Below are 21,219 nucleotides of genomic sequence, written 5' to 3'. Positions count from 1 at the left end.
ACACAATTTAAAGCCTCTTCCAAGTGCTTAATGAGCCACCTCTTCTAAGGCCAGGTAAAAATCTACAAGCCTGCACCCATTTAGGGGCAGGAAAATAATTTTATAGTCAAGGGAAAGCACCATGGTTACTCCATTTGCATAAAGAGACACATTTTAGATTATGTGTAATATTGCTGGTGGTATATGAGTATTTGACTCTAGTCTTGAAACACTAATCTTAATGATAGGTTTGGAAAACCAGAAGCATCCATTATTAACAACATTTTTTTGTATAACAGACAATATGTAAATGCTGAACTAAGTGAAAATAAGCAGATTCCCTGTCCTCAAGTTAACATAATAGTTAAAACTACTGCCTCTTCAATAATCAGAGATACCATGTATAAATAAATAGAAAGGCTGAAATATTTAAACTTCTCTGAACCATTTAGTGCATGTCTGCAGAATGTCTGGGAAGATGGTTTTGCAACTTATAGCAAAGTGAGAAAGGGGTCAAGAGCAAAGGTCATCCTGCAACTAGGTCTGCACATCCTCCAGCATCTTAGATGCGAAGGAAAGGAAAGAGCAGGAAGAAGAGAAGGACCTCCTGGTCCTTCTGGGGCTGCGGTGGACAGCTGAGAATACAGAAGGAGCCGCAAAACACAGAAGTCCAATAAAACTGTCCCATATCTGTGCATATTCCCAAGCTGGGAGAACACCCGCTTTGACCTCCACACCCAGCACTGAATTTGCCTTTGGAGCATGATAGACTTTTCCAAAATTCACCTGTCCCTCATACTTTAAAGAAGAAAAGTAAAAAGCGGTAAGAGAAGTGTTCACAGAATTGTAATGGTCCACACTGATTTTGCAATTCAACTTGCTCCTGTGGACTCTCGGCTACTGGTTTCACTCTCCTCCCGTGCTGCGCGGTGGGAAGAATGAGAAAGAAGACAGAGATGGTGCGTAATGAAGAACATTACACATTCTTATAGATTTTATTTTGAGCAGGTAGTTATGGTCTGCAAATCTGGACTGTAGGTTACCCTGTAACAGGTGTTTTCGTGCATATGGGATGGATGGAAGAGCTCGTACCCTGGGTTTAATATAATCACTGTTGATTCAGCTTACCCCTTATCCCCACATTATTTTTAATCCTCACCTAAGGACAGGTTTTTGTTGATTTTTAGAGAGAGTGAGGGAGAGAGAGAGACAGAAACATCGATATGAGAGAAACACTGATCCACTGCCTCCCTTATGCACCCTGACCAGGGATTGAACCCACAACCCAGGTATGTGCCTTGACTGGGAAATCAAACCTGCAAACTGTTGGTATATGGGATGATGCTCCAACCAACTGAACCACCTGGCTTGGACCTTACCCCACCTTTTAATAGTCAACATCAATTCTATTTCTTAACTGGCTCTAATCTATGCCCACCTCTGCATTTCATCTCTCATCACACGGGATTAGTCTTTGTCTGGATCGTGACATTAGCTGGGCTCCTAGTTAGGTGTCTCGCCTCTGGCCACTTCACAACACTAACTCCAGAGTTACAAATCTCAACAGTGTTCCCTTCACTGCTAACAAGTGTACGTGGAAACTCCTAAGATCGAGCCTCAAACTACACTTCTTGCCCCTCATTCCCCAATGCCCTATGTTCTAACTATATTCAAGAACTCCTGGTCTAAGGACCATCAAGGCACCCTCACACCCCCTGCCCCAGATCTACAGGTGACAAGCCCTTAGTTCTTCTAGTTTCAGTGCAAACATCACTTCTCTGGAAGTCTCTTCTGACCCATGGAGTCAGGATAGTGGAGTAAGTCAAATAAAATGGAGAGTCACTATCTCCATTTGGCTCTCATAACACTTGCATAACACCTTATCAGAGCATTGGTCAAACTGTATCATATCTAACTGCATACACATCTCTCTCTTTCTGTTTTAGGGGCAAAAATAGATGTTACTTTTATAGCCATGGGCACAGAATACTCAGGTATTGCTCAGAGAACTTAGCAGAGAGTCTTATACATGATCGACACTACATCGATTTTCTGGTTGTTTCATTGAACAACACTGTAAAATGTGCGTTTCCAGACAAGGAGACTTGAGGTTTTGGTACAGTACACCTGAACCTTGTTCTGTGAGTAGATACAGGGTAAGCATGAGGGGGAAAACATCTATGTAATCTTTATGTTGTTTTCACAAGTTGCATGTGTGGTATTTCCAAGCACAGACTTTGGCAGCTTCGAGTTTCTCTGTCTAGGGAAATTAGTTAAGAAGGCGAAACTTGTCATAAAATGTAATGGCTGGCCTAAGCTATCTTAATAAAGCATAGGGCAACACAGTTTCATTCCCTACTGGACGCTAGACCAGTGATTATTTCAGCTGACTCAACAGTACATAAAAGAATTTCACAAACTGAAGGGAGACAGTATGGTACAATTTCTGTACTTTTGTAAAAGAAGAAATAGCCTGGGAGAAAGGGACTTGCGTTCTAGACCTCACAATGGCCCCTAATTAAACCATTTATGGTCTTGCGGTAGGAAGATGAGGGACTTTGGAAAAAATTAAAAATGGAACTGCTAAGTGACTCAGTGATCCCACTTCTGGGAATATTTCCTAAAAACCCCAAAACACCAATCAGAAAAACTATGTACTCCTATGTTCATAGCATTGTTATTTACAATAGCCAAGATCTGGAAACAGCCCAAGTGCCCATCAGTAGATGAGCAGATAAAAAAGCTGTGGTATGTTTACATAGTGGAATACTATGCAGCTGTAAAAAAGGATTTCTTACCCTTTGAGACAGCATAGATGGACCTGGAGAGTATCATGATAAGTGAAAAAAGCCAATCAGAAAAAGACAAATATCATATGATTTCACTTATTTGTGGAATCTAATGAACAAACTGAATTGACTAACAAAATAAGTCCCAAGGCATGGAATAGACAGATAATTCTTGGGGGAGGGGAGAAGAGATAAAACAAAGAACTTATATACTTATATGTATAGCTCATGGACACAGATAACAGTGGGGTGAAGACCTGTTGGGTAGGGGCTAGGTGGAGAATGGTAAAGGGGGGATATGAAGGACATCTGTAATACTGTCAATAAAGAAAAAAAGAGAGACCTATGTTGGAATCCTGGCTCCAACTCTTACTAGTTTTAAGACTTTAGGCAAATTACAGAAACTGCTTATGTCTCAGCATCCTCATTGATAGAGCTGGAAAAATATTGGCCTCAGTGGGTTGGTATAAGAAATACTACGTGAAAAGTGTTCAGCACAGCACCAGCCATATTTAGGAGTTCAGGAAATACTGGATTCCCTCACTTCTTTGGGTCTCAAGTGTAGGACCCAAAGTCATAAAATGTAGAATTTTTAACTAATTAATTATTTGATGATCTCGAGGCTCCCTCCAGCTCTAAAGTCCTATTATCTTTTATCCTTAGAGGTACAACTAGTCCTCAGAATCTTTGAAAGTGTTTTAAAAGCTGCTGCTTCTGATGAATGTGCCTTTTTCTTCTAATCTCCTTAGGTTTACTTTTATTGTTCTAGCTTCTTGAGATGAACAATACAATCATTAATTTTCAAACTCTTTTTTTAAAAAAAAATTTTTTCTTTATTGATTTTTAGAGAGAGAGGAAGGGAGAGGGAGAGAGAGATAGAAACATTGATGAGAGAGAACATGGATTGGCTGCCTCCTGCATGCCCCCACACTGGGGATGGGCCCACACCTGAGCACGTGCCCTGACCAGGAATCGAACCGGCAACCTCTTGGTGCCTGGGTCAATGCTCAACCACTGAGCCACACCAGCCAGGTAAACTCTCTTCTTTTCTAACACGCAGTTAAAACCATGCATTGCCTTCTGTTTTTCTCTAAGCAAGTCTTTAGCTGAATCCCACAGTTTTATATGTTGTATTTTTATTTTAGTTCAGTTCAAAACTTTTATAATTTCCCTTGTGATATTTCTTTGACTCTTGGTTTATTTAGAACCATGTTGCTTAACTTCCACATATTTGGAGATTGTGTTGTTACCTTTCAGTTGTTTTTTAGTTTTTAATGCCACTGAAGTCAGAGCAAAAATTTAATATGATTTCAATCCTTTGAAATTTGTTGAGACTTGCATTATTACCTGCCATATGGATGGATCATACTTCATACTTGAGCAAATGTTCTGTGTGTCACTGAAGGTAGGTGTATTCTGTAGTTATTGGTTGCAGCAGTCTATAAATGTCAATTAGGTCATTGCCAATAAATCATGTTATTCAAATCTACATATTTATTGATTTTTGTTTTCTGCTTCTTTACTCAAATACTAAAATAAATTTCTAAAAATCTTTATTATTGTGGATGTGTCTATTTCTTTTTGTTCTGACAAAGTTTTGCTTTACATAAGTTGAAGCTATGTATTAGATGCTTTTAAATGTAGGAATATTATATCTTCCCATGGAACTGACCTGCTTATTATTATGAACTGCTCATTTATCTTTTTTCTTTTTTAATCCTCACTTATCTTATTGTTGGAAAGAGTAGAAGGAAGGGAGGAAGGGGGGAGAGAGGGAGGGGAGGGAGGGAGGGAGAGGGGGAGAGAGAGAGAGAGAGAGAGAGAGAGAGAGAGAGAGAGAGAGATATCACTTGCATTATTATGCAATGACACTGACCAAGCCCTGGGACTGACCTGCCACTGAGGTACATGCCCTTGACTGGAACTGAACCCACAACTCTTTGGTCCATGGGGCTGACACTCCAACCGCTGAGCCAAACCAGCCAGGGCTATCTTCTTCTTCTTCTTTTTTTTTTTTTTTAATGTTTCTATTGATTTTTTTAGAGAGAGAGGAAGGTAGACAGAGATAGAAACATCGCTGTGAGAGAGATACATTCTTCGGCCGCCTCCTGCATGCCCTACACTGGGGATGGAACCCACAACCCGGGCATGTGCCCTGACCAGGAATCAAACCAGGACCTCTCAGTCCATGGGACAATGCTCCATCCACTGAGCCACACCAGCAAGGCTCATTTATCTTCTCAGAGCCTACTGCATGATAGTGATACAACTTTCTTTTGGTTAGTGTACATCATATAGTTGAATCTCTATTTTAATTGGAGTGTTTGGTCTGTTTACATTTAATTAAATAGTTGGATTTAAGGCTATCATCTTTCTATTTGTTCCATCTATTTATTCTTTTCCAGCCTTCTTTTAGAAAAATCAATTTTATTATTCTATTTTATCTCTTCCATGAGATTTTTAAATTATATCTTTTTGTATTCCTCTTTAGTGGTTTTCCACATAGGGATGACAATATTCACCCTTGACTTATTATAGTTCAGTTTAAATTTGTAATTTTATCACTTTAATGCAAGTAATGCAAGAATACCTTTTAAAAGTGGTTAACTCCATGTGTCCTCTTTGACCTGTTCCAAACCACTGCAGTAAAGCAAGTATCACAATCATGCGAGGCATAGTCTTTTTGCTGGTGAAGGGTCTTGCCTCCAATTTGTTTAAAAAAAAAAAAAAAAAAAAAGGCAACAATTGCAAAGCATAATAAAGTGCAGCACAATAGAATGAGCGTGCCTGTCTGTTATAATCCCTACAAAGCATCATTACTGTTGCTTTATACAGTCAATGTTTTCTCATATCACCCTCTCCAGGGTTCTTAATTCCTTCCACGGATCTGAGCTTCTACCTGTGGTCATCTTCCCTAAGGCAGAAAAAATCTTCTTGTTATTCTTTAAATATGGGTTAGCTGATAACAAAGTCTTTCTGTTTTTGTCTGAAAATGTCTTTATTTCATCTTTCCAACAATGAAATAAAGAAAGTATAACAATCTAGCTTGGCTTTTTTTTTTTTTTTTTTTTTCTTTTCGCTCTTTAAGAAGATATTGCGTTGTCCTTTGACTTCCAGAGCTTCTCCATGGAAATTCCATGACAGTCTCGGTTGTTTTTCTGAAAGTAATAACTTTTTTGTCTTCTGATGAATTTTTAGTTTAGTTTTGTTTTTTTTCTTTGTACTTTTGGTTTGAAGCAGTTAACAGGCTCAGGTGCAATGTTCTCATCTGAAGTTGAGTAGGCTTCTTGAATCTACATGGGTCGGGTTGAGTGTTTCAACAGCTTTGGAAAATTCTCACTTTTTACTTCTCCACTATTCTCTTTCTCTGTCCCTTTCACTAGAACCACAGTTAAACTTATGTGAGACTGTTTGACAATACCTCACATTTCTTCTGTTTTATTTTGTATTCCCTATTTAAAAATCTGTGCTTCAATTAAGAAATTTTCTTTTGAGTTTACTAATTCAGTCTTAAACTGCATTCAGTCTACTACTAAATTGAAAGTGTAAAATAACTTCTTTTATTGTTGACACTAGTACAGATGTCCCTGACCCCCCCACCCCCCGCACCTTTGCCTCCCTCTACCCAGCCCCACTACCCCTCTCCTGGCCTTCACTACTGTTGTCTGTGTCCGCAGGCTATGTATATATGTCCTTTAGCTACTCTCTTCACCTTCTTTTATTCAGTTCCCTCTGCTCGTCCCTCCCCTCCCTTCTGACCTCTGTCAGTCTGTTCTATGTATCCATGCCTCTGGTTCTACTTTGTTCATTAGATTCCACATATAAATTAGATAATATGGTGTCTGTCTTTCTCTGACTGGCCTATTTTGGCTTAGCATAATAGCCTTACCCATGCTGTCACAAAGGGTAAGAGATCCTTCTTTTTTATAGCTGCAGAGTATTCCATTGAGTAAATGTACCAGAGCTTTTTTATCCACTCATCTACTGATGGGCTCTTGGGCAGTTCTCAGATCTTGGCTACTGTAAATAGTGCTGCTATGAACATAGCGGTGCATATATTCTTTCTGATTGGTGCTTCTTAGGATATATCTCAGAAGTAGGATCACTGGGTTAAAAGGCAGTTCCATTTTCAAATTTCTGAGGAAACTCCATACTGTTTTCTACAGTGACTGCACCATTTTTCATTCCACCAATAGTGCACTAGCATTCCCTTTTCTCCACACCCTCGCCAGCACTTGTTGCTTGATGATTTGTTGATGGCGGCCATTCTGGCAAGTGTGAGGTGATACCTCATTGTTGTTTTAATTTGCATCTCTCTGATGATTAGTGACATTGGGCACTTTTTCATATGTCTACTGTCCATCTGTATGTCTTCCTTAGAGAAGTGTCGATTCATGTCCTTTGCTTTTTAAAAATTGGGTTGGTTGTTTTCCTAGTGTTGAATTGTGTAAGTTCTTTATATATTTTGAAAATTAACCCCTTATCAGATGTTTCATTGGGAAATATGTTCTCCTTTACCACAGATTCCCTTTTCATTTTGTTGATGGTTTCTTTTGTTGTGCAGAAGCTTTTTAATTTGATGTAGTCCCATTTATTTATTTTTTCCTTTGTTTCCCTCTCCCTAGGAGATATATCAATAAAAATATTGCTACATAAGATGTCTTGTGATTTTATTGCCTATGTCTTCTAGGAGTTTTATGGCTTCATGTCTTACATGTAAGTCTTTTATCCATCTTCCTTCCTTCCTTCCTTCCTTCCTTCCTTCCTTCCTTCCTTCCTTCCTTCCTCCCTCCCTCCCTCCCTCCCTCCCTCCCTCCCTTCCTTCCTTGTACCTAACGTCCCCAAGACCATTTGTTAAAGAGATTGTTTTTATACCATTGTATTCTCTTGCCTTCTCTGTCAAATATTACTTGACATAAAGGTGTGAGTTGATTTCTGGGCTCTCTGTTCTGTTCCACTGATCTATATGCCTGTTACTGTGCCAGTACCAGGTTGTTTTGATTACAGTGGCTTTGTAGTATAGTTTGATATTTGCTATTGTGAACCCTCCAACTTTGAAAAAAAAATTTGTTTTTATTGATTTCAGAGAGAGGAAGGGAGAGGGAGAGAGAGAGAGAGAGAGAAACATTGATGTGAGATAGACACATGGATCAGCTACCTCCTGCATGTCCCCTAATGGGGATCGAGCACATAACTCGGGCATGTGCCCCAACTGGGAATCGAACCAGGGACCTCCTGGTTCATAGGTCAATGCTCAGTCCTTAAGCCACACCAGCTGGACATGATCTCTCCAATTTTGTTCTTTCTCAAGATTGTGAAATATGCATTGGTATTTAATAGGAATTGCATTGCATCTATAGATTGTTTTGGGTAGTATGGACATTTTAATGATGTTAATTCTTCCAAACCATTAACATGGTATATGCATCCACTGGTTTATATCTTTCTCTGTTTCTTTCTTCAATGCCCTACATTTTTCTGAGTATAGGTCTTTTACCTCCTTGGTTAAGTTTATTTCTAGGTATCTTTGTTGTTGTTGTTGTTGTGATAGTAAATGGTTTCTCTTTCTTATAGTTCATTATTGGTATATAAAAATGCCACCAATTTCTGAATATTAATTTTGTATCCTGCTACTTTGAATTCATTTATTAGATCTAATAGTTTTGTGGTGAGTTTTTAGGGTTTTCTATGTACAATATCATGTCATCTGCAAATAATGACAGTTTCACTTTCTCCTTTCCAATTTGGATGCCTTTTATTTCTTCCTTTTGTCTTATTTCTGTGACTAGGACTTCCAGTACTATGTTGAATAAGAGTGGTAATAGCAGACATGCCCTGTCTTGTTCCCAATCTTAAGGAAAACACTTTTAGTTTTTGCCCACTGAGTATGATGTTGGCTGTAGGTTTGTCATATATGGCCTTTATTATATTGGGTATAAGCCCTCTATTCCCACTTTGCTGACAGTTTTTAATCACAAATGGGTGCTGGATTTTATCAAATGTTTTTTCTGCATCTACTGATGTGATCATGTGATTTTTAATTTGTGAATATTGTGTGCCCATAAAATAAATTTTTAATTTTAGATATTGCATCTTTTAGTTCTAAAAAATTATTTATTTTTTATAGATTGTTTCTTTGTTGAAATCCATGTTATCACTCATTTTACCCACCTTTACCTGTATTTTCATTAAACCATTTATAATAACCATTAACAGTTTTTAAAGATTTTTGAAATTGACTTTTAGAGAAATAGGAAAGGGGAAGGAGGGAGAGAGAGAGAGAGAAACATCGATGTGAGAGCGTAATATAGACTGGCTACCTCCTGCACACCACCTGCCCACAAACCAGGCATGTGCCCTGACTGGAGAATTGAACCAGCAACCTTTCAGTGCATGGGACAATGCCCAACCAACTGAGCAACACTGGCCAGGGCCCATTTAATAGGTTTTGATCACCAAGTCTATCATCTTGGTCATCTGGGGGGTTTTATGTTGTATAATTTTCCTCTTGTTTATTAATAATATATCCTTGATTCTTTGCATGTCTTGTAATTTTCATTGTATTCTGGCATCATATTTAAAGAAGCTGTTATTTAGGGGTTCCTCTTCTATGTTGACTGATAGGGCAAGAGCCTAATTCCTTCAGTATTTGAACTGGGTACAACTTGGTTGTAGTTTTAGTTGGATTCAGTTTACTTTGAATTAAAATATTTTAATGGCAAGACTTATTGAATATTCATGCTAGGCTCTAGTGAACTTTGTCTCTTAAATATCAAGAGAGTGTTGAAGACTTGACTCTGCTTTTCTATCTCAGCTTCTATTACCCTGTGTTGCCCAATGTTTAGCGAATATCTGAGGGAGAAAACTGTTGATACTTTCCGGGCTCCTCTACTTGTACAGCCAGCTCGCCAAGAAAGAATCTTGTCTCTGAAAATTAAGTTTGTTTAATTATCTTTGTCTCTACAGCTCTATTATGTCTTTAAAAATAGGATGCTTATAATTTTTTTTTTTAAGTTGTTGCAGTTCTACTCAGAAGCAGACATCCTTAGGACTATAATCTTAAGTGGACATTTTTTCTTACAAATTAAATTATAAGGAGTTTGATTGCTCTCCAGTTCGATTTTTTTCTCCATAATTCTGTTCAGCACACAAAAAATATGCCGTATTACGTGAACTGTGAAACAATGGCTTAAACTGGGGAAATAGCTTATGTATTACTTAAACCTTTCTGTGGAACTACATTTTATATCAGCAAACATCACCTAAGTGGCTCTCTTGGCTTTTACCAGTGATAACCAGCTTTCTTTTCAACATTTCCCCCTTCTAACTTCTTCTGGTGATAATCAAGTACTTTATTATTGAAACCAATTCATTATGGGAACCTAACTGGAACCTATTTTAGAACTATGATGACCAGTTGATTTCAGAGGGACAGGTTTAATTGTATATGTAAAAAGTCTTTGTTTCTCTCAATATTACAAGCAAAATATATCTGAAAAGTATGAAGTTTTAGGTTAATTTTTATTTACATTTTTTAAAAAAGGACTTAAAATATGATTGTTTAATTTAGATGATTTTCAGTTCAAATCAATGACTATTTTCCCATTTTAGTACATTTTTGTTAGTAAACCTGTACTTATGAATGTGAAAACTAAACTAGACAAAAATGCCTGGACATTTTGTTAAAGTCAAACCAAGATTGAACACTTGTTTTAATTTTTCACGTGTGTATTTACTTAGTATACCTAAAATGGTAAATCAATCATATATTGGATCATGGATAAAATAAAATATTTTCCAAAGCTCAACTGTTATAAAAACAGTATAATTCTTTCTTTAAATTTAGTGATTTAAGAACTCTATATAATTTTCTTTAACTGAAAATTATTTAAAAAACCTAAACTGAGTCTGAACTTTCAAGTGGGCATAACTGAACTTGGGAGGAGAGAGGCGGCACCGTTGGGTGATAAAGAACGAATCTACATGCTGTAGGTTTAATCTGGTCTTTCATATAGTGACGTAGCTATGTGGAATGGGTTTCTTTTTACCAGGAACTGCTATGGACTTTGCTCTGTCTTGTCTTTACTCTTGTGCCAGGTAAAACATAACCTTGCTGAACAATGACATATTTCTGAGTCCAGTCCCTTCAGAGTTTTCATATTTCTGCTCTAAGATCTGGATCTCTAAGCTTGCTTCTTCCCACTTTGCACATGGTCTGCAGGGCAGCTGCCAGGAGCTGCCTGTGTGAGGCAAAAGCATGGCCTGCGCTGTGTCCCGCGCCGTCTGTGGCGCTGATGGCTAAGTGTGAGTGTGTGTGAGTGTGTGTGTGTGTGTGTGTACGGAAAGGAGGGCCCCTGTGGTGTCTGCTGGCACTCAGGTAAGAATGATGGCAGTGGTTCCACTCCTGGTCTTGGCTACTTCTCTAGCCAGTGCTGACGAATGACGTCTGTGTGATCCGGAGCCCCAGTGAGGATGCTATACAGGCTTTGGCTTCCTGTGATTTCTGGGAATTGTCAAAACATATGGCAGGCAGCATCCTCTTTGTCCTGACTCTAAGACATGGTGAGCACCCCTGTGAATGTGGAGTTGCTGATTCTCTTCCCGGTCTCTGTTATTGGGTGCATGGGCCTGGCTTGGCTCTCCTAGGGTAGCTTCCAGGACCTTGCCCTCAGTAACTCTCTACATCATCCACACTGTGGATTGAAGGAATGTAGTGAGACATTACCTGGATCCCCCAAAGCTCACACACACCTAAGGGCAGTGTTATAACTAAGCTTTCGAACTCCAATTCTTCAAGCTAGCTGAGAACTTGCTTTTATCAACTTGTGCCAAGAGGCAGAACTTTGCTCAAGGTCCAGGGTCAATGCTCAGACTGCACAGGCAGTCTTTCGGGGTACTCCGAATTTGGAGGGATGGCAAGAAGAAAACCCCTTTCCCCGGTAAACACATCTCATGAAGAGGTTCGGGGATGTGATAGCATTTACATGGACTGGGCTCTCTCCAAAAGGCAATATTCATCCCCACATCATAAGGATTTTCTTATGGACCAAGTGAGTGGGACTGGTTGGTGGGCGAGATTCTGCTGAACTTTCCACATTTTGTGAAGGCTGAAGCAATGCTCTGCATTTAGGAGGGGAAGCAGATAGTGACTTTGGACTAAATGCGAGTCCAAATCCTGGTCAAAATCCTTCCTTGGGAACAGGTAAACATCTTATTAAGTAAATTCCAGCAAATTCATACTCTATATTCTATGATGTTTGTTAAGAATGATCCAAAAAACCCTTTGTTTGACTTTAATTTTTGACTGAATTGTCTTAATACCTTCTACATTTAGACTATCAACATTTTCAAAGGAAAAAATTCCAGTATCACAGAAATGTCCATTATGAATAAATACATTTTATTCTCATTTGAAATAACTTAACTCATAATTGGTCATAACTAATGATTGAGTGGTCCTTTATAGTTTACAAGGTACTCTCACATAGATCCCACAACAAACCTTTGATATTTGTTCAACGTTTACTTTTAGTTGAACTGTTATTTCCCTGTTCTGTGAGTGTGATCATCAGACATGGCGAGGTAGTGACCTGCCCTATCAGAACCAGGGCTCTGACTCAGGTTGTGAAATAAGAGTCCGGGTCTTTCCCATTACATGTTTGTTCCTCTCTCCAAATGCTGCTCTTCCTTAGTAGAGATGATGTGTTCTCAGTATAAAATACATCTCCTGAGTTAATTTTCTGGGAATGAAACCCGGACACGTCTGGGCACCTTACTCCATCACCCTCTTCTCCTTGTGACCAAAGAGCATGTTTTCAAACAGCTTCCCAGAACCGGCAGCACAGACAGCGGGTCTCTAGGACCTCGGGCCAGAGCTCAGAGCACAACACGTAGGAAATGAAGTCGAAAGAGCCAAGCGCATACAACATTTATGTCCAAGTTCCTTTTGGATCTCAGTTCCCTGGGTACTTAACATGAGAGCTTTGTTTGGTCCTGAATGTATGTGTTTCTAACATAAGAGCTAATGTCTATGAAGTCTTTGAAGATATAAAAACATTTTTTTCACTCAGCAATGATGAATTTTCTTGCCAAATACTTGATCATCAGGTGAAGTAATAGGTCATGCTTGGCAGCCCACAGGGGTCATCATGATGTCTAGAAATACCACAAGGGAGCACTGGGCAAGGAAATTGGAGCTCAGAGGTGACACATGTACACCCGCTGTTACCATAGTTACAACGAGACAGGCCATCAGAGCAGCACTTTTCCCTATAAGCAGTGAGATAAGCCTTGGGTGATTTAAGATCACTGGGGTGAATAATCCAAGCTCCATCCACAGGGTTTCATCATGGTTGCCCTGAGTTTCAACATGTAACAGGGAGCAGAAGGAGGCATAAATGATTTGTTTAAGCTCACTCAACTTGTTACTGATGTTCTATCAATTAACCTTTACTCCCAGAACCTGCACAAACTTGCAAAGTCTTTAAATTATTCATCCCTCTACCAGCAAATTGTTGGAATTAATGGCCATGACTAATTTTGGTTAGTTTGGGTATGACACACTATAGGGTGATCAAAGGGGGAGAATGTCTCTCTCGTTCCTGAATTTCTGAGGCTAGATCAGGATAGCATTATGAAGATCACAGCAACTGAGATTTCCCAGGGATTCCCACAGCACTTGCAAGCTCCCATATCCGGCTTTCTAAGCATGATGAAATCCATTCTAACTTGCTTTCAATGTCTGGATCTCTTCTATAGCACCACATCCTGCCACAGTGGTTTGCATGCTCTACGTTAATGACAACTTTGTTGGTGACACACTCATTACAATTTGAGACAGGTGATTTCATCTTTAGACGGTTTTGAGAGACAATAATAATGATTATGACAACAAATAACCAACACTCACTGTGGGTTACTCTACGTGAGACACTATAAGTACCCTATAATTTCATTTCATCCTCAGAATAACCCCAGAAGGTAGGTAACTATTAACATCACCTCCATTTTACAGATAAGGAAACTAAGGCTTAGGGCAGTAAAGAAACTCCTCCAGTGCCACACAGCTATGACATGTTAGACAGGACCTAAGGATATGTGACCCTAAAACCTGAGAGAGTGCTAGATCCTGCGATATCTTCACCTGGAGATGAAATCTGTCTCCTGGGATTTCTGTCCACTGGTCCTAGGTCTATCTTCTGAAGGCCCATAGAAAACGTCTTCATTCCTCTGCCACCACTAGCTCTTCAGATAGCTAACATGGCTTTCAGGACCTTCTGTGCCCGTTCAAACCACAGGGTGCTGTGTTTAGATGTCCATTCTCCTACCTCCTCTAAACCATGCACATGTGTTGTTGGACTTGTTATATTAGCTCTCTAATGGGTCTCCCTGCTCTGCCCTCTGCCATACACCCAGTAGCCGTGGGAGGCCTTAAACTATGTCAGATCACTTTAGTACTCTGCTCAAAACACTGGCTTCTCATGTCATTCAAAGTAAACATGGAATCTTTACAGCCAACTTTGAGATGATAAAGCCCATGCTATGCCTGCATCCCTACTCTCCCCTTTGCTCCTACTGCTCCAGGCACACTGGTCCCTGAACATGCCAATCATGTTCCCAACTCCTCTCCCTGGAAGGCTCTATGTGATTATTCACCAGCTTCTTTCCCAACTCTCTTCCTACCTCCCCTCCCAACCACCACCTCAGTGAGGCCTTCCCCGATTGAAAACCAACCTCTCACCTCACTGCGGTTCCCTCTCCTCCCTCCTTGCTGTATTTTTCTCCGTAGCACTTCTCACCCTCTGACTTGTTTCTTTTACTTATTCCTATGATATTTGTTTGCTCTCTCCCCTTACCCCCATAAAAGAATGCAAGCTCTGTGAGGGCAGGACGTTTTATCTTCTAAGTTCAGTTCATATGAACTGGCCCACAAAATGACTATTTCATATGAGTCAACCTACCACACCCCCAGCACTCAGAGCAGCCCCTGGCACAGACTAGCATTCAGTAAGTGGTTGGTGAATAAATGAATAATTTATCCATATACTTATACTAGAAATATTATATTATAGAGCTTTCATTTTATTATCTCTGGTAAGAACTTTATCAACTGGTCAGACTTCTGATGTCATCTGTGTCTGTCATCTCGATCCTCTGTGGAGCTGAATACAGATGGATATGCAAATAAGTAATAAAAGCACATCTATTGATAGACTGCATCTAGCTTGTAATGACATGATTTGGTACTTTTTTCATAGCATTCACCAGTGATTTTACCTCCCATCTGTGAAACTCAAAACTTCATGTGTTGAAAGGGGCACAACACATCCTACCTCTCAACTGGTAGGATGTGTTTGGATTCAAGATAAGGTTCTTTCTAAAGATAAACTAAGAGTTTCTTCAATCACCTGCCACAGACTGACCTTCTGATCTTATCCTCCTATCAGTGTGTTTACACAGAGGAGTTGGTAATTTTCAGAAAATAATGATAAACGAATAATAACGTTCCACTTGAACTTGTAGATTATAATAAGCATCTAGCTGGAGAGCTCTGCATAATAAAAAATGTGTAGGACACCATCTCCTGCTGGCAGATTTGACATAGCATATTTGGTTTAGTTTTACACCGTTTCAGCCACTGTGCTTAAAATAATGCCAGAAGTTCTAATGTATTTAATCATAGCATCTCTATTTTTCAACATTTCTACAACATAAGATATTTTAGGGTAATTACGGTAGCACCGATACAGCAATCCTTACTGCTGGTCACAGCCCTGTGGAAATTGTTGTCAAACCCCAGTCACACCTCCCCTTACCATTTCAACTCAAGCGCCATCAATTTGCAGTGCTTCTTACACAAAGCTGGGGGTGTTGTTCTCCCACATCGAGGGCAAAGAGACAGTTGGACATTTTTCAATAGAAACAGAAAAGCAAGTATTTTTTTTTTTTCTCCCATTTTCAAAGCCCCATAAGAATCACAAATCAGCAAGAACTCGCACATTCATCTACAATTTAATAGAAGGCATTAGTTTTTTTATACCCACAACAAAACATGGACCTGCAGAAGTTTTCAAACAGTCCTCCAGCAGCTTCATGCGGGCCCTCTGGAGCTCCGGGCTGTCCCACTCGTCTGCCGCCACGCCCCAGTACAGATCGATGACCTGCGGACCAGCGGAGGGGACAGCGTGAGTTCACCCGCGGGAAACGGCTTTCACCTGCAGGCTTCAGTCTCCTTCACAATGGTAAGCTAGCATGACTTTTAACTTTTCTCTTCCCTGCTTTTTTCCCCTTAAAGAGAGAAAATGATTTTTAAGATCCACCTAAAGAGAGTTAGTTTTTTATCCCATGATGCACTGGGGATGAACCTTATAATTTCTTCTTATGTTCCTGACAAGGGCCCAGAGAAAATGAAATGCTAAGTGTCAGAGGTGCTGCAGTGCAAGCTTTCATTATATCGAAAGAGTAACAGGACTTCAGAAAGGGTTGAAAGCAGCTGGGATATGGTTATAAGTTATTTGAGACAATTAAATAACAAAGTATGTCACTGAAAGTCTTTTAATATGAGAAGGGAAAACCACAATGGGCATTAACACATATTGACTTGAAGTTAAACATCTACATTTCTCTCTATGTCTGTGTTACCTATAAGCAGTCGGCTTTCATCAATATGTATCTGAAAAACATGTATTGGAAAGTGTGCCTTGCCCTGGCCGGTTTGGCTCAGCGGTCAGAGCATCGGCCCGCAGACTGGAGAGTCCCGGGTTCGGGTCCTGCTAAGGGCACGTACCTCCGTTGTGGTTTGTCCCCGGCCCCAGTTGGGGTCGTGTGGGTGGCAGCCAGTCGATGTGTCTCTCTCACATCGATGTTTCTCTCTCTCCCCCTTCCACTCTATCTGAAGACAAATGCAAGAATGTCCTTAAGTGATGATAAAAAAAAAGTGTGCCTTACTAAGAAGTGAGGATAATAGGAGCTTCTAGCTCCTTACTTCAAAGACTGCAGGGCAGATTCTGAGAGTCTCTAAAGACTTTTACAAGTACACTCTGAAAAATTTGCTATGGAGAGCAGTGTGGGTTTCATTCCCTTTACTCAACTGCTATATGCATAAGGTAAATGTTTCCAGTGGTAGCTTTGAAGATTTCTTCTTCTCTTTCCTTGTTACCCACAAGCAGGAAAAAGCTCCCCCCCACCCCCCGGCTGCGCCCATGGCATCCAGTGAGACGAGCACAGAGCACGGACCCAAGCAGATCTGGGGGACATGGTGCACTTCCCAGGCCAAGGCCCCACACAGGTGTCTTTATCTGTGTGCATTTAAATTTCACATGGCTGGCCGAGATATAACAGCTTCTTTAAAAAAGAGTCCCACAGCCCTGGCCGGTTTGGCTCAGTGGTTAGAGCGTCGGCCTGCGGTCCTGAGAGACCCGGGTTCGGTTCCCGCTAAGGGCACATGCCTCGGTTGCAGTTTGTCCCCAGCTCTGGTCAGTCGTGCGGGTGGCAGCCACTCGATGTGTCCCTTTCACATCGATGTTTCTCTCTCTCTCTCTGTTCCTCTCTCTCCCTCCCACTCTACCTGAACAGAAAATGGAAAAATGTCCTCGGGTGAGGATTAAAAAAAAAAAGAGTCCCACAGCCCAGTCCATGAATTTTATAACATATGGAATGGTCAGCACTGATTTTGGGGTTCTTTTCTCTGTATTCTATCTTAGAAGGTTTAATAACAATATTAAGAAAGGGGACATCTGAGATGATAATGCCACTGTCCAGTATGAGAGCTTTTAGCTGTGGCTATTTAAAATTAAATATAAATTGATTGTAATTAAAAATTTAAATAGTAACATGTGGCTATTGACCCCTATGTTGGAAAGCAAAGATATAGAATACTTTACTCTCAGAGAAAGTTTAATTGGACTGAACTGTAAATTATTGAGATTTATATACTGAAATTAGAACAAAACATTTTGGCCATCTGCCAATGAACTATCAAAATAAACACACACCTACTACAATGTTAATGGTGCTTCTCAGTTGTGCCATGCAAACTGACAACTATACATAGAGACTGGTCCATCCTTTTGGCTGGCACTATTGGGATATATCTGAGGAAAGGTCTGATTTAGAACAAATGAAGGAAACAGAAATGTACTTATGAATTTGTAAATATGAAGATTAATATAACAAAGCTATAAATATATATGTGCTCTTCTCTCATCTTCTTTTAATGACAAAATTATGAAAAGTAATAACTAAAACAGTACGTCATTGGGTTTGTAACAATAATAGCACAGAAAGGGAGAGAGGGAATGTGGCTACATAGGAGTAATCTTTCTATAGCTCACTGGAATTAACTTAGCATAAATTATATATCGATTCTGATATGATGTATATGCCTTAAAATAACTACAAAGAAAAAACTCAAAACGAGTGAAAAAATAAAGGAATTAAAATGCCGCACTAGGAAATAGTCACTTAATACAAAGCAAAGAAGCAAAGAAGCAACAGAGGAACACAAAAGAGATGAGTAGCCCTGGCCGGTTTTGCTCAGCAGTTAGAGTGTTGGCCCATAGACCAAAGAGTCATGGCTCGATTTCAGTCAAGGGCACATACCTCAGTTGCATTTCGATCTCCAGCCCTTGTTGGGGTTGTGCGTGAGGCAACCAATTAAGGTGTCTCTCTCACATTGATGTTTCTCTTTCCCTCCCTCCCTCCTACTCTATCTGCAAATTGATGGAAAAATATCCTTAGGTGAGATTAAAAAAATAAAAAAGACATGAGATAAATAGAAGAAAAATTAAAATGGCAGTGAATCCAACCAACCATATCAATAGTACCAGTAAGTGTGATTGGATTAAACCACTAGACCAAAGGCAGACTGGGTAAAAACGAGATCCACCTACATGTAGGCTAAAGGAGACACACTTTAGCTTTACACAGGTTGAGAGTAAAAGGTTAGAAAAGGATACATCACACAAACAGCAACCATAATAAAGCTCATAAGTGTATACTAATATCAAACAAAAGAGATTTTAAAACAAAATGTAAGAGATAAATCGGCACATTTTATGATAAAAGGGTAAATCCATCAAAAGATATAACAATTATAAATGTATTTGCAACTAACAACAGAGCTTTAATATACAGGAAGCACACACTGACATAAATGAAGAGAGAATTAGACAATTAAACTGTAAGGGTTGGAGATTTGAATACCTCACATTTAATAATCAGAATAACAACTAGAAAGAAGATCAACAAAGCTAGAAGAGTAGAACAATACTACAAACTAAGCAGATCTAACATATCTCTAGAACAATGTACTCAACAACAACAGAACACACATAAGACATTCTCCAGGATGGAACATATATTAGATCATAAAACAAGCCTCAATAAACTTAAACAGATTTATATTATATAAAAAATGTTCCTTGAACATCATGCAATGATGTTAGAAGTTAGTAATAGAAAGAAATTTGGGAAATTCACAAATATATGGAAATCAATGCAATCTTAAATAACCTATGAGTCAAGAAAGAAATCACAAAGGAAATTAAAACATTAATTTGGGATGAATGAAAATGAAGACACAACATACCAAAACTAATGGGATGCCATTGAAGCAGTACTTGAAGGAAAATTTATAGTAGTAAACACCTATATTAAAAAAAGATTCAGTTATCTAACTTTCTACCTTAAGACAATAGAAAAAGAGCAAGAAAGAGCAAACTACCAAAACAAGCAGAAGGAAAGAAACTACAGATTACAGTGGAAATTAATAAAATGAGAAAAACAATAGAGAAAAATCAACAAATCCAAAAGTTAGTTTTTGAGGAGATCAAAAAAACAGACAAAACTTTAGCTGGATTGACCAGAGAGAGACGATTCAAATTACTAAAATCAGGGGTGAAAAATAGGCCATTATTATTGACCTTACAGAAAAAAAAAAAGAAAAAAAAAGATAATACTATGAACAACTGTATGTCCATGAATGAAACTACTTGAATGAAATGAACAAATTTCTAGAGAGACACCAGTTACATAAATTAACTCAAGACAAAATAGAAAATGTGAAGACATTTTAAACAAGAGATTACATAGTAATTTAAAAAATTACACAAGAAGTAAAGCCTAGTTCCACATGGATGTGCTTGTAAATTCTAACAAACATATAAAGAAGAATTAGTACCAATTCTTCACAGTCTTACAAAAATTAAAGAGAACACTTCCCAATGTTCTGTGATACCAAAGCTGGACAAATAGCACAAGGAAACTACAGAACAATATCTCTTATGAAAATAAAACAAACATCCTCAACAAAAATACCAGAAAACCTAATCAAGCAACATATAAAGAGGATTACACAACACAATTAGGTGGAATTGACCCCAGGAATGCCATGTTGGTTTAGCATCAGAAAATCAACTCATGTAATACACTATATATCAATAGAATAATGGCCAAAACTGTATGAGCAATCTCAAAAGTCACAGAAGAAAACATCTGATAAAATTCAACACCCCTTGATGATAAAAACATTCAACAAAGTAGGAAGAGAAATTCATCAACCTGAATAAAAGGCATGTATGAAGAAATTATACCTAACATGCTTAAGAAAGACAAAGCTTTCTCCCTACAATTAGGAACATGAGAAGGATATCTATTCTCAATGCAACCCTATACTGAAGGTTCCAGCCAGGGCAATTAGGCAGAAAAAGAAATAAAATACATTCAGATAGAAAAGGTAGATCTATTTTTATTCATAGATGACATGATCTTGTCCAGCTGACCTTTGAACAACATAGGAGTTAGGGGTGCTGACCCCTCATGCAGTAAAAAATCTGCATATAACTTCTGAATACCCCCCAAAATTAACTACTAATAGCCTGTTGACCTGAAGTCTTACCAATAACAAACAGTCAATTAACACATTTTATGTTTTATATACTGTATTCTTATAATAAAGTAAGCTAGAGAAAAGAAAATGTTAAGAAAACCATAAGGAAGAGAGAATACATTTACAGTATTTATTGAAAAAATGTCTACACATAAGTGTACCCACTTCAAACCCATGTGGTTCAAAGTTCAACTGTATATTGAAAATCTTTAGGAAACCATTAAAAAAATGGTTGAAACTAGTGAGGTGAGCAAGGTTATAGGATACAAGATCAATATACAAAAAGCAATTGCACTTCTATACACTAGCAGTGAGCAATCTATGATGAAATGAAGAAATTTAAATTCCATTTTGGAGAGCATCAGAAAAAATAAAAAACGAATAAATTTAAGAAATGTAAAATTTATACTCTGAAAATTACAAAACACAAGGCAATTAAAGAAGATCTGATAAACTGAAAAACATCCCATGTAAATGAATTGGGAGATTTAATATTGTTAAGTTGGCAATATTTTCCAAATTAATCTATAGATTCAATGCAATCACTATAAAACTCTTAGCTGA

General features: G+C 38.7%; 1 protein-coding gene across 1 annotated transcript in view; it reads right to left on the bottom strand.

The window, feature by feature from the left end:
- The window catches only part of NWD2 (NACHT and WD repeat domain containing 2), a 164,968-nt gene that overhangs the window by 60,948 nt on the left and 82,801 nt on the right, over positions 1 to 21,219 (bottom strand). Inside the window, exon 3 of the mRNA XM_036278163.1 lies at positions 15,812 to 15,928. Coding sequence (XP_036134056.1) covers positions 15,812 to 15,928 — 117 coding nt within the window. The remainder of the gene's footprint in view (positions 1 to 15,811; positions 15,929 to 21,219) is intronic.

This window comes from Molossus molossus, unplaced genomic scaffold (genome assembly GCF_014108415.1).
Source record: "Molossus molossus isolate mMolMol1 unplaced genomic scaffold, mMolMol1.p scaffold_m16_p_1, whole genome shotgun sequence".
NCBI classification, from domain to species: domain Eukaryota; kingdom Metazoa; phylum Chordata; class Mammalia; order Chiroptera; family Molossidae; genus Molossus; species Molossus molossus.
This window is presented reverse-complemented; position numbering and strand designations above follow the sequence as displayed.